Source organism: Suillus fuscotomentosus (assembly GCF_016647785.1).
Source record: "Suillus fuscotomentosus strain FC203 chromosome Unknown F5891scaffold_92, whole genome shotgun sequence".
Classification (NCBI taxonomy): Eukaryota; Fungi; Basidiomycota; class Agaricomycetes; order Boletales; family Suillaceae; genus Suillus; species Suillus fuscotomentosus.
The window spans coordinates 4104-18715 of NW_024539604.1; the positions used below are offsets into that span (position 1 = coordinate 4104).

The following is a 14612-nucleotide window of genomic DNA, read 5'->3' on the forward strand; positions in this document are numbered from 1 at the left end:
CTTTGGTCTATGTTGAACATGATAGAATAGTAATATCATGGTTTGCAAGCTATTGGTGGCTTATTTAGAGGTATACTTAGGGTCATTGTCTTATCACAAAACAGTATCTTCTTCATTAACTCATAACTTCTGCATGCTTCTTAGCAGACACTCCTGTCAAATGAGTATTTACTACTCTGTATTCATCCTCCCCTTTGCTTCATAGAAGATTCCCACTCCATTTTATCTCATATAGTCCTATACCATCAAGTTTGTCTTGAAACTTAAGGTGTTTATTTAATTTTTCTTTATCTTAATGATTGTCCTATCTATTTTAATATAAATTCCTTGCCATATGATTTCATCCTATTGATTTTAACCTTATCTAACTAGATAAACCTCTTTCAGCTATTAGCAGTCCAATATTTGTACTTGAAAGTAGCATCTTGTCTTTTATTTTTATAGGTTGGAGACAGAGAAATCTGTTTTTCTTGATTATAGCTTTAAGATGGGCTGTCTTGAGAGTCTGTCTGACTATTTGAGTAGAGATAGTCATAGGAATGATGGAAATAATCAATTTAATCACTTTATTAGCATCAGCAGTCTTTCCAATTAGAATATAGTGATTAAGAGATCTTAAGTCTTATAGAGCAACCTTCTAGATTGGCTACCAAATAACTTAAAGACCATAATATTACTATTCTATCATGTTCAACATAGACCCAAGACATCAACCATATTGAATACCCCTGAGAATCACTCAAGAAATTACTTGTAGCATATCAAGATTCACTGTAGGGGCTATTCCAACTATGAGACAGTGTTACAGCAGAGTATGATGGAATCACCAAAGAGAAATACCCAAAATTGATAGAGAATATGTTTAGAAGAGTGGCAGAAGTGATTGGAGCAGAAGGAGGTCACACACAGTACTAGAATTATAGAGATTACATTAGTAAAACTCAAAGTCAAAAAAGTGTCCCAATGAGTCATCAAATTAAAATACTCATATCTTCACATAATGTCATTATTTTCCCACGGTATAGGGAACCGAAATAAAGCTGAGATGCAGACCTTTCCGACATCTCCCTATAGCTTAGTCATATTCCCACGTCTTGACACATGATATAGCAATTACATGAAAAGCTACAAACATTGGGACACTTTTTTGAGCCACTGTACATGTAAATAAACACGAGGCACTGCGGACTATGGGAAAACATGTGATAGCACTGGCTACAACGTGAGTAATGTGCGAAATAATCAACTATGCACCTAGTGGGGCTAGCTGACAAGACAAGACACGGATAGGACAAGTGTGCGGGAAAAACATTGGGTCTGATGCGGCCAATGTGTTGGGTCCGCTGGTCAAAGTGTTGGGTTTGGCGGATATGCGTCGGGTTGCATTGGGAAGTAAATATAGCGCTATGGACATTTGACGTGATGCGTGAAATGGCTGAATACGAGCCTAGCGCGAGCTCGAGTGCTACAAAGGCTATCGCAGCCTGCCCTTATCACAAGGGCACAGACCATTTACTCTAGTCGAAATAGCTTAAAAGGAAGAGGATCCTACATAGAACTAGAAGTACGAGTGGTCGGGGCAGCGTTCAAGCCCCCCTGACAAGATCTTTCGCAGGATCAAAACTGCTGCCCTCTGCTCTACTAGCCCCTCCCTCCCGTTGTAGCAGTGGCCTATCTTAGGAGAAGGTGGACTGCAGCACGTGTGCATAGGGGTGGTCTGCCTAGTACACTACTAGTTGTAGACTGAAATTCATGCCCATCCTTGCAGCAGAGGCCTCGTTCCTCGGCCTCCTTCTCAGGAGGCCTAGATAATGAATTATTAGTACATTTTTATTTAACATATATTTTGCTTAAATGTCAACAAAGAATAGGATAAAACTAGTGATAGACTTGTCTCAATTAATCTCACAAATTTTGTTGAGATAGATGGATTATAAAGTAATTGTTGAAGAAGTGAAACAAAAAATATTTCTAAGTCGAGTAGGGTATGGTATATGTATACTTTGTAGTTATATGTAAGAAAGGTCTTGTGGCCAAGTGGTTGATGCTGCTTGAGGTTGTGTGCATAGGTCATATGATGTGCCCTGCACTTCAAAAGTCATGAGTTCAACTCCTGCCACATGCAATAATAATTTTCTTTAGTTTTCACCAAACTTTCTGAAATGTCTGATCTCAGACATTTGTCTGACTGCAGACCTGACATGTGTGACATCAGACATATAACTGGCCTCAGGTCAGTGAGATTTGGTGTCTGAAATCAGAACTACATGTCTGATACCAGAAGTGGACCTCTCTGATGTCAGACAATGTCTGATGCCCAGTGAAAGTCGGACATAGCCATTTCCATGGGGGTCAACGGATTTGTAAGTTTTGAGTAGTCATTAGACTCATATCGATGGACATCGAAGTTGTGCAAACACATGTTGAACAATCTGTCTACGATTTGAAATTTGAGCAGTACAGCATGCTCTGCAAGACAGGCTTACATGCAGTTCAACCGTCGTGTTCAACTGGAGGTCCGTGCGTAATACATATTTTGTTGCTCAAGTATTTCGTACTTCGCCACACTTAATCCAACTTCAACATTTCAACAGCTCCACTTACCTGTGATTCGGAACTTCAATGAACTCTCCTCTCACCCTTATCAATGCAAATATGTTGCATCCCTTTCTTGTACCACCACCATTGTGACAACCATCAGTCATCTCAACAAAACTTCGCTCTTTCTACTACATCACAGCCGCACAACTCCTGGGCAAACACAGATTTTCCTCGTCAGATGATGTGAGTTTGTTGCCTTGGTTGTGTTATACTCTGCAAAAATGAACACATTCGAAACAGAACACATATAATCACTCATTCAACTCAACCTTCCAGTAACAGGCTCAAAATGAACAGCTGGTGCATTTGTTTTCGCTACTGATGTACTGATTCACTGATATGTTGTTGGTCTAGGTTTTGGATGTTGCTTTTCTGCTAGCGATACAACATAATGAGGCGGTATGGCTTGGGCGCCAATGAATATCACGAACATCAACTCAAAGCAACAGGTGAGTGTAATGCTTTGTTTCTTTCGTCTTTTGACAACTCAAATATTTTCCTTCAGAAGCTCTGCGGCCATCGCTGGTGAAGGGGCTGATGCCAAATTGCTCCTTGCCAGAGTTCAAGACTTATTGGGACTCACTCGAAAAGACGCGTCGAGGGGTATCGTTTTCATTCTTGTTATCCCATGTTGTATTCTCGTTGTAATGCTTACTACGACAGAACTACAACATCGAGGCTTCGAATCTGGTGAGTAATTGATACTATTTCGATTCATTGTATACTTATTTGTGTATTCTATCTAGATTGGCGACCGTGTGTGGACCGAAGTCCTTACGAAGTTCTTTAGCGGCACGTTGCATTAGCTGGGCACCAGGGTAGGACAATCCTGGACGGAGGAGCTGGCGCGAACCAGCGCGGGTGGATTTTATTGGCATGTTTTGTATTGTATGCTATGTTGCAATACATCGATTTCCGTATATTTGCGTTGAAACCAGCAAGATATCAAAGGGATACATATTTATATTCAGATCTACAGGATTATATCTAGTAGTCGACGCATCGAAAAGCATACACCAGCGCCGATGCGCGTCGTTTTCGCAGCTACGGAAAGCGCAGATACCGACGCGTGTGTATGCAATACAAAGTGCCACAGCCACAGTATATGTGTGTTGCTGCGGGTTGAAACCCGTATGTCCGACTTTCACTGGGTCTGATGTCTGATGGTGCTGAATGTGCTGGTATTAGGCCCTACAGATCAACCAGGAAAAATATAGGTTTTCTGATATATTATTATACAAGGTTGAGATTACCATATGTAGTCTTTGTATACCAAAGTCAGTCAGGTCAGTCTGGACTATACCATATTGTAGACTACTCCAGACTGCCCTGACTGACTTTGGTATACAAAGACTACATATGGTAATCTCAACCTTGTATAATAATACACTCAGAGTGTCCAGACTGACCTGACTGACTTTGGTATACAAAGACTACATATGGCGATCTCAACCTTGTATAATAACACACTCAGAGTGTCCGGACTCCAGACTGACACACTGACTTTATTTACATGATATGGTAATTCCACACAAATATGAGATGGTTATATTTGTGCAAGATGAGGGTACATACTTTTCCCACAAATATGAAAAGTTTATATTTGTGCAAGATGAGGGTGCATATTTATCACGCGAATATGACATGTGCATATATGCACAAAATGAGGGCCTTTTCAGATTTTTCATGCTGTGGTTACATATGTTTCACACAAATATGACATGTGCATATTTGCGCAAGATGAGGGTACATATGTTTCACACAAATATGACATGTGCATATTTGCGCAAAATAAGGGTACTATGTTTCACACAAATATGACATGTGCATATTTGCGCAAAATAAGGGTACTTATGTTTCACACAAATATGACATGTGCATATTTGCGCAAAATAAGGGTACTTATGTTTCACACAAATATGACATGTGCATATTTGCGCAAAATGAGGGTACTTATGTTTCACACAAATATGACATGTGCATATTTGCGCAAAATGAGGGTACTTATGTTTCACACAAATATGACATGTGCATATTTGCGCAAAATGAGGGTACTTATGTTTCACACAAATATGACATGTGCATATTTGCGCAAAATGAGGGTACATACTTTTCACACAAATATGACATTTGCATATTTGCGCAAAATGAGGGCCTTTTACATATTTTAAGAAGAGGAGGTTACATATGTTTCACACAAATATGACATTTGCATATTTGCGCAAAATGAGGGTACATACTTTTCACACAAATATGACATTTGCATATTTGCGCAAAATGAGGGTACTATGTTTCACACAAATATGACATTTGCATATTTGCGCAAAATGAGGGTACTTATGTTTCACACAAATATGACATTTGCATATTTGCGCAAAATGAGGGTACTTATGTTTCACACAAATATGACATTTGCATATTTGCGCAAAATGAGGGCCTTTGAGATACCATAACGCAAGCATAACCTAAAGGTAGTTGCAAAAACATGGTTAGAATCGACCTGAATGAAAAAATGTTTGAGGAAGCAGGAAAAAATAAAAACAAGATCGAGCTGACATTCCGTTGCGTTTCTCGGGCTTTATGGAATCACATTGAATAATGTATATATTTTCGAGACGCAAGGCGCGAGGAACGTCGTCGAGGCCGATTTTGTTGTCATATCGCTGATGGGGAAGACTCATGGTGCATTCACGGACTCGAGTGTTGTGAGTAATTTTAGTGGCAGCATTGCCATATGCGCCCGCCAGAGCAGAAGTGATACGTCCTTGTTGGACGTCATGAAGAGCAGCGGAGGGACGGATGCGATGAGAGATCTCGTTATAAAACTGACAGGCGCTGGGAATGACTACGGGGGGAACACCATTGATGCCATCCACAGCATCTCCGAAGAGATCATACTCGTCAGGGAGAGGTTGGTCGTCGTCCAGGTTAACGGTGCGAGGTCTGCGGGAAGTGGCATGCCTTATATCAGATATGAAAGGAGCGAAATGAGGAAGGACAGCGTCGCATTGAATATGGCCCATTGTACGAAGGAAAGCCTGAGGGAAGACTGAGACTGACGGCAGGGAGTCCTCTTCTCCTGCATAGGCATCTTGGTCCATGGTCATGTCTCCATGGTCCGGAATGTAGGAGGAAAACAACTCGGATATTGTCTCCAAGTTGACGAGGAGTCCGCATGGTTTTGAATTGCGACGAGTCTTGCCATGCAACCGAGGAATGCGACGACCGTCCTCATCGTAAACATTGTTCTCACGACGGGTGAGAGGATCACGATGAGGGAGATCGTCGAGATCTACTTCCTCACGAATGTCAGGGTCTGGAGAGTCGTACACCACGCCATGCGTTTGGATGATCTCGTCGTTGGGGACCTCCGACCATCGTTTGACCCTCGTGCATCTATCAATACAAGGAGTAAGTGTTTGGGCAGGTAGAAGGGAGGATGAGACACCCAAAAACATTGAGAGGACGTACGTGATGTCTGTGGCGATAGCAACTGACACGTATCTTATGTTGGCGTAAGATCTTTCTGCATGCCAGTTCTTAGCTTCTATGGCATGGGTACGGTCGTTAGCAGCAGCGATTGGTTGATTCTGACCGTAGCGACAAGAGACAGCGATGGGAGCACGACTCAGGAGCCAACCATCGTGCTTCCAGGACCTTGGGGCTGCGGCCACCCAATCATCCCAATCAGAAGCTATGGTGTTGTGGAGTGCTTGCAAATCATTCAAACGCAAGTTCCAAGTGCCCTGGGAGCTACAAATAACGGCAATGGAAATCAGTCAGCAGTGTTGACTTAGAACGAGGATGCAATGAATAAGACGCGCTGGCCACGGGTGCAACGGCGGATGAAACATGAAAATGAAATAGTTGTAATACTAATGTAGATACCAATTCCACAGCAAGGGATTGTATGGTAAGTAGTATGGATAGGCATGTGTTATACCAACAGACGCCCCTATGATCGATATAGAGTAAGATGACAGAAAATCATGAGCATGTCCGCCATGATTCCCCGTCGCCACCGTTGCGACTGCGGGTATGACATGCCATGGGCGGGAATTATTGACGTGGGGTCTGGGAGATACATGGCATGGGGATGGGATGACGGGAACGAAGAAGGAAGGATATGGCAGATGTCACAGAAAGCAAATGGAAATGTCGAGAAAGCCTACACTCACTATATGTTTGACACGTCCTTGATCCTCCATGCGGCGAGGTCGTCGTCGGTGCCATAGTGATGCATAACGTAGATGGATAGAGACGGGTTTTTTGAGAGAGCGTAAGCGAGGAACATCACGGCCATGCGAAAGTGAGACGATGAGAGCCTCGTGTCGCCGTGCTGTCTTTCGCTGAGAAGGGAGACGTCGTTAGCAATGTCGATGTCTTCCAAGTTCTCCCGAGGGCAAAAAGCCAGCCATAATTCAGATGAAGGACCGGTTCCAAGAGCCATCATGCAGCCCGTTGGATCAAAACCTAACTTGCCAAATTTGGGGCGAAAGAGACGAGTAGGAAGACAAAGGTTGAGGGCGATGGAGAAGGTGTGGTCGACCACCTTGTTCGGAAGCAAGGCGTGCAAACCAACAGAGCCTCCTACGACGAGGCAGAAATCAAGAAAATGCTGGGAGGCGTCCCAAGCCAACATCTCGTCATCGCTAGGATAGTAAAAGTCGTCGTCGAGGCGAAGAACAGAACGACGATGGAGCAAATTGATTGCAGTCGCTTTGTCGCCCTTTTTGAAAGTTCTTGCGAGGGTGGACAAGCTGATGGGCTGTACCTTGGTCTGTTCCCATGTACGGCCTGCAGGGCGCGAATTATCCTGGCTCATGAAGAGACACTCGAAGATGTCGCTCTGTGGCAAGGCATCTTCTGCCTCAACTGAGGCAGGCACATCCGCAAGATCAAATGGGCGAGGCTCGTCCTGATCGCCTTGTCGGGCTGCACCTTGGAAAGTGAAGGTGGCGAGATCGTCGTCATCGCTGTTGAACCTTTGAGGAAAGCGTGAGCAACCAGCATTTGGACATGGACATGAGAAGGGAGAATGAAATGACACTCACTCTAGGTCGTCGTGGTCTGACATGCTAAGTCGAACTTAAAGACAATACGGGTCAGAGTCGAGAAGGATGTGTGTGGAGGGGCGTGTCGAGACTAGGGACAGCACTGAAATGGGTCAGAGCAAAGAGAAGAGCAAGAAGAGGGCGACTGAGAGGTCCCACTTCATTTGGAAATTGAAAATTTTAGTACAGGATCCGAACGGGACAGATCTAAACGAACATTGAGGCATATGATATTGCAGCGGTGCCGGCAGCATGTATGGGTGCTAGTTTAAAATTTGGGTCAGCAAGGAGACGATCGAGGTACCTGAAGAGATCATTAAAAGGAAAAGGCCAGGAAATGAAAGTAAACCGAAAAGGACGGGACGAACGAATGAACGAAGGTGCTTGCTATCCAAACTTTGTGTCAGAACAATGGGCAAAAGAGAGCGTTCCACGACCCCAAAGGAACATGTCATGGGCAGGACAGGACTTGGGAGATGACAGAGGGCAGAGGGAAGCGAGACAGGGTCGACAAACAAAGTTATTGGACGAAACCGGCGGAACACTTTGCTAAATGGATCGACGATCCATAGAGCAAGGTCCGAGTTTAGCGCGAGGCGACGTTTTAGCTCTGAACTCAATTTTAAAATGGTTAGCGAGACGAGAAAGGATTGAGCAGGGATATTACGAGACAAAGATATTCACAGGGAGTCGCATTATGGATATCATACGATCGGGGAGCGAAAGAGACGCATATGATGGCATATGCAAGAGAAAGTACCTGCAAAAGTGAAAGGCCAGGGAAGGAGACAGCGACTCACATGAATGACTGAGCAGAGGATGGACATGGGACATTAAGAAGATAGCAAGAGAGAGAATAAATGACATGAGCGTCATTGAACGGTCGTAAAGCGAATTAGGATGTATGACAGGTAGTTTGCGGGGCAAATGACAAACAAGGATTGCATCAGTATATCATAGCACAGGAAGGGAAGAGCTTACAAGAAGGAAAGACGACACAAATGAAACGAAATCAGCAGGACACAACGTTCGTTGAATGATCACACAGCAAGTGCATGAAAAGAGCTAGAAATATGCAACAGCAGACAGCCGAACAGCAAATGCCAAAAGCGTCATTGAAAACTGCAGGAGATCAACATTCAACAGACTCATTCAGGAGATGGAGATAGACCAACGGATTCATGCATTCACGGCTTGCAATAGCATAGAAAATATTGAACTCATTTATTAGGGCGTGATTGAATGCAAACGACAGAGAGATTCACGCGAACACACCGTGATATCACAGAAAGTACATCGATTGATCGAATGTATTTAACGACTTGAAAACGTAAGGTGAAAGAGACACATCGAACATAGCAATGACAAGAGCGTAAAAAGGCAGCATATCGAAAACGGAAAACATACAAAAAGAAGACAGTATTCGACGTATTTGACATATTATGTATCTGAAAACATGACATCGACAAGCAAACAGCGAGACACCCGAACGTACAAGAAACAACGCAAAAAGATCAAGACAACAGCGACAAGACAAGCAGGTAAAGAAGAAACATGGAGTACAATGTGCGATATTGAAAAAACAGCATGTAAAAACGAAATGTTAAAACGAAATGTTCAAACGCCCGGGACAATTGTTTCGTCGTCCTCTTCATCGGAGCTTTGGACGTTGACCTTGGGTTTCTTCTTCGTCTGTCTGCCACGGCCATGGGTCGAAGATGACGATGAAGCGCCTAAGTGATTGAAAAGAAATGAATTTAATAATAATCTTATAACATCAAAAATAAAATCAAGACGCGAACGGACCTGTTTCAGCACGCGCACGTTTGGTAGGACCAGTTGCGACGACGCGAGGTTCTAAGGGGGTTAGGTTAAGATATTTTAAAAAACACATGTGATAAGTGATACGCACCTTTGTTGCGAGGGGGCAAACAGTTTTGCGTCAACGGCTGGGTTGGCACGTATGCTGCAATATGAAGGTAAGAAACATTAAGTCGCCGCGCATGGAACAGAGGCAACGGCGGACTTACTTTTGTCGTGAGGGTCGTCAACGTCAGATGCACGACTTGTGCTGCGGGTATCTTCGTCCTCCACGTCCTCCTCGCTGGAGCTGCGACGATCCTGCATATCTTGGTCTTCATCCTCATCGTTGGGATCAAACCAACTGGTGTCGCCAGTCCCGAATCCATGAGGGAGTCCGTCAGGGGATGGAGTAAGGGGCGGGATGGTCCCAGTGAAGATACCACCTATAAAGCAAGTTAGAGAGATGAATGAGTATGAGATAAATTGACCTTCAACTCACCAGCATCGTTGTCATGAGCCACAGATGCAACCGTGGCGACGGCGGAAGACAGAGGACGTACTACATGATAGATACGATATTAGATAGTGTATTGATACAAGCAAATAATGGACACATACCTAACGTGTCGCCCGCAGATGCAACAGTTCCTTGGGCGGAAATACCTGGAGTACCTATATTATAATCGGACTATGTACATAACATGCTAATATATATAACGTGCGACATACCTGTTGAAACAGCCGCGGATGGAACAGTGGCCTGGGCGGGGCCTTGGTCGGTCTCAACGGTACCAGACGGTCCATCCGAAGAGACACTGTCTTCGGTGAGAGGGCGAACGGGAGGACGTGGAGTGACAACATCTGTGATTGAATAACACGACGAATGATTAGTGCAGACAGGGTGAAGACATGTCAATGCATGTACGTACCGTCATCGTTAGTGCGAACATCGTGACCTCCAGAGTTGAGAGAGTCGTCGAGAATTTCGATGTCGTCATCCAAGGGAGGAGGGGATGCTTGTCGTTGTTTGCGAGGGACGGGACGAGGCTTTGGCTTACCGGACGAAGTCTTCGATGGTTTGGACGTTGCAGGAAGATCAGACTGCTGCGATCCAGTCATGGGACTGTGCCCACGAGCATCGTTATCGTCGACATTGTGAGGAGGAGCAGACGCAGAGCGTGCGGGCGCATCATCCGGTTCTGTGTCTTGCTCCGGGACGGGTGGAGTGTCGATGTGAACTGCCCGGCTCTTCCCTTTCTTCTTCTTCTTTTTCGGAGCAGGCTCCTCCTCCAAGTTTTCGTCGGCACCGTGTTCGGCCGATGTCCTATTATTGCCCTGTAAGACCATAATGTAAGTGAGTAGGTAGAAATATGCACATTATACATAGAACGCATGTCTTGCGATATATGTACAGTACGACATCACTTACCTGCGTGAACAGATCTTCGTATGCCTCCGGTACAGAGATACCAAGTTCGACAGAATGGCCGTCGATGACAAACAGTTTCGTGGGATCGTCGTTTAACAGACGATCACGAAGTCTAGCACCATTGAGTTCTATCCCCTGTTGAAGATACTATCAGCTCACTGATTCGACGCAGATGCCACAGTGGCATCCGCGGACGTATGTACCTATGCACCCTTCTATACCATGCAACCTCTATGCAGAGGTTGCATGGTACAAAAGGGTGCATAGGTACACATACGCCGCGCATAGACCAGTGGCCACGGCGGGTGGGGACTTACTTTAATCATGTCGATGAACGGATGTGCAACGTCTGCGGATAGCAGGGAGGTTGCACTGGATGTCGATCGGACACATGGCATGCCCATGACGTATGTGACGAGTTTATTGAGAGCCTCCCGGTCCCTCTCCTCGAGCAGAAGACGGTCACGCGTCTTTTGCTGTTCAACGATGGTGGTGTCTTCGATCGTCTTCAGGACATCCTTGGGGTCCATTTGGGACTCGCCGAGTTTGAGTCCGTCCCACCAGACCCATTCCTGAACGGTTTTGAGCTGACCTGCCCCACCTAGGATTTGTACCTTTTCGAGGCGAGGCGCTAGTGCCTGCTCGATGAGCCTACGAAGTGCCCCGACGTACTTGTCGTTGAGGAGCTTGGGACGGTACTTGGTGAGGTACATCCTTTCAACTGCGATGGCCTTCATGACCGGCTCGATGTCTCGGGTCCCGTTCTTGAGGGACGGACTAAGCCAATCCCAGCTCGTGGTGTGCAGGGCCATCATTCCTGCAATCGCTTGCGATTCCATCGCTAAGTTCCGGCTCTTCGGGCCATTCTTCGACCTCTTCGAAGTGAGAAACTTCGAGAGCGCCTCACTTGCGAGTATCTCGGCCTCTGGTAGCTTCAGGTATTCCGCGTCGAGGGCTTTCTTTTCGGTAGGTCGTTTCACAAGCGAATGCTTGTCATAAACCATGCAGTTAGTCAAACGCATCATTAACGTACGTCGGTGAGTCCAGATGATCTTCGTGACCTGTATCAGCGAAGTCAGCGTCCTGTTTTGATCTCCTTACGACGTAGGTACAGACCTCCCTTGGGTTATTGTGCCCGTGGTCGACGAAACGCGGGTCTTTCCCGATGTTAGCCATCATCACGCTGGACCAATCGTCCATCGTGTGGGTTTTCGGGTGCAGCATCCGGTAATAGTCGAGCAGGGTCTCGAACCATCGACAGACCTGTCGATGCATTCATACGTGAGCCGGTCGCATTGCACTTCCTCAGACAAATGATGACTTACCTCTGCAATTCCTTTCTCAATCTTCGTGAACGACGCCCAAGCGTACGACATCATGAAGCCACCGAGCAGAGGTTCCGGGGCGTTTTTCTTGCCTTCCTGAGGCGTGAGGTGAAGCGCGACGCGTGCAACGATGCGGTCAAGGTGAGTTAAAATTGGATTGTCCTGGAAATTCGCGTGCGAGGTAAGATTCCACCTGTCCCGCAACGTTTTGATGACTTTCGAGCGATAGGAACTAAGGTGCATGATGTACTTGGGGGACATGTCCCCAATAATGTCCGTCAGCTCACCGAACGCATCCTTCGCGTGCTTGTCCATGGCTGCTAGGACTTGTGTCCACATGGACATGTCGAACGAACTGCTCGACTTCTTCATCGTTTCCCGTAACGTCTTCAGTTGTTTCTTCGCCTCCTCGTCCCCTTCCTCGGCTCGCTCCTGGAGCTGCACCACAGTATCATAACTCGCAAACTCGTCTATCGATCCTAACTTCCTCAACGTGCTGATGCGTATTTCCAACCAAGATATATAGACCTGTATCAGAACGTAAGTCATCTCAACGTTCTCAATCTTCAACAATAGACTTACTCCCATGCACACATCGATTGCTTTCGACAGCCATGTCACCGAGAATTCCGGTCGATGTCTCACGTGTGGTCCTAAGGCGAGAAGTCGCGTCGCGAGAAACAGGCATAGCCTGTCATGGTGCAGGACTTTCTGCAAACGTGAGTTTTTATCTGCTGAAGTGCGAATATCGGCTAGCATATTTGTCGCCAGACCATCTCGTGTGTCTTCAGGCGAGGTATCGTACACGACCTTCGCTCTTTTCAACGCTCGTACGAGCGTCTCCTCGTGCGTCTCCCCATATTCATGTAACGTATTGTTGCGACTTAAATGGATTGCTAACTCGTCCCCGTCCGCAAGCAACTTCTCTGTAAGTAAGTTCGTCAGTCTTTATCCACAGCGTGCTGATCTCGCCGCAGTTGGAACAGTTCCAACCGCGTATGAAAGGGTTCGTTGGTGCGTGGTCCGCGTAGGCCACTGTTCCATGCGCGGACCACGTCAAGGTTTGTCATTTACACTACACGCTTGTGTCACTTTGACGCGTAAGCTGGTTTTCAGCACACGAGTTATCGTGTGTTGAAGGAGACGTTTAGTGTCTCGTTGTCCGCGCTTGGAACAGTGGCCTGCGCGGACATCCTTCATCGTAAGTGCTTCGCATACGCACTATACGATACGCTGACATGTGACACGTGTGTACACATGCACATAGATGGACACCCGTGATAACAACAGATAAGTGCTTACCTTGATCGTAGACGATCACTCCCCACTGACCAATGTTGTCGAGAGTCCATCGTAATTCTTCCTGAATTGCTCGGTACTGATTGTGCTGCTGCACATGATCCGCAGAGGGCTTTGGCATGCCGATTATCTTCATCCGCCTTTTCTCCAGCGAATCGTACTCATCTTGTACAGATTGTGCGTATCGTCTCAACGCCGAGAGACGATGCTGACCAGACGCGACTACAATAGGGTTCGTATCCTTCACTGTCAGCTCGCATACCTTCTCCGGCTCATCAAACGTTTGCAACAGTGAGTCCTTGTTCCCAACCCGCTTAAGATCGACAATGATTGGGATTGCTGATGTTTCTTTCATAGGCACGATGCGGGTCTTGAACGCCGCCACCAGTTTGCTCGTTTCCGCGTCGTTTTCAGGGCGATCGTTGTACACGCCGAACTTTAGGGTGTCTCCGATCTGCAGCAGATTGACCCATGCAACGCCAGCTCTGCATTTTGCTACCCGTGAGTCTAACTTTTGCGTCTCCTTGCCTAGGTCTATCTTCGGAGGTGCTGCCTCTATCGGACGCTGATTCAGTAGCAGGTGCGATCCACCTTCATCCTAACATTAGTGTGCCATTGGTTAGTCTTTCCTCGCGCTGATCAATGCCAAACGCTTACTCCTCCAGATCCTCCCTTCTTTCCTCCTCCTTTAGCTTTCTTTGGTGCCATTTAGCTCGAAAATTTGTTGATCTTGTGGGGCAACGCAACGGCAACACGATGGTAAGTAACTAACAGTGAAAATTTTTATTATCCGGCTCCCAGATTTTTGGTTTACCCTAGCCTTCCGCCCTTCGCCCTGTGCCTCTGCCTCATGTTCACTGGAGGTCCGCGAGCATCACGTGATGTTATCACGTGATGTTGTTTTGGCGTCGATAGAAGGTATATATCTTTACTATCTTTATCTTTATCTTTATCATTTATATATGATATATGATATATTATAGACTATTAACTTGTTAACGTCCGCAGATGGACCAGTTCCAAGTGCGGAAATTTACTATATTTATCTGTTCATGTATGTATGTTTGATTCGTTCTTTTGCTCCCGTTGTTCCGCCAATAG

The 14612-nt window shown here is 45.9% G+C and overlaps 2 protein-coding genes across 2 annotated transcripts; both read right to left on the bottom strand.

The window, feature by feature from the left end:
- Window positions 1-5090: 5090 nt before the first annotated feature.
- F5891DRAFT_1196021 (uncharacterized protein) lies at window positions 5091-7678 on the bottom strand (the record flags this gene model as incomplete). The annotated part of the gene is made up of 3 exons (XM_041368237.1): window positions 5091-6354; window positions 6780-7586; window positions 7656-7678. 3 exons carry the CDS (start codon window positions 7676-7678, stop codon window positions 5091-5093), a joined length of 2094 nt encoding a protein of 697 aa, XP_041219266.1.
- A 1594-nt stretch (window positions 7679-9272) lies between these two features.
- F5891DRAFT_985600 (uncharacterized protein) lies at window positions 9273-14219 on the bottom strand (the record flags this gene model as incomplete). The annotated part of the gene is made up of 16 exons (XM_041377624.1): window positions 9273-9388; window positions 9462-9512; window positions 9568-9621; window positions 9686-9901; window positions 9958-10017; window positions 10077-10130; window positions 10188-10319; window positions 10388-10793; window positions 10888-11022; window positions 11047-11118; window positions 11205-11876; window positions 12004-12150; window positions 12213-12740; window positions 12795-13138; window positions 13515-14109; window positions 14169-14219. 16 exons carry the CDS (start codon window positions 14217-14219, stop codon window positions 9273-9275), a joined length of 3633 nt encoding a protein of 1210 aa, XP_041219267.1.
- Window positions 14220-14612: the final 393 nt, after the last annotated feature.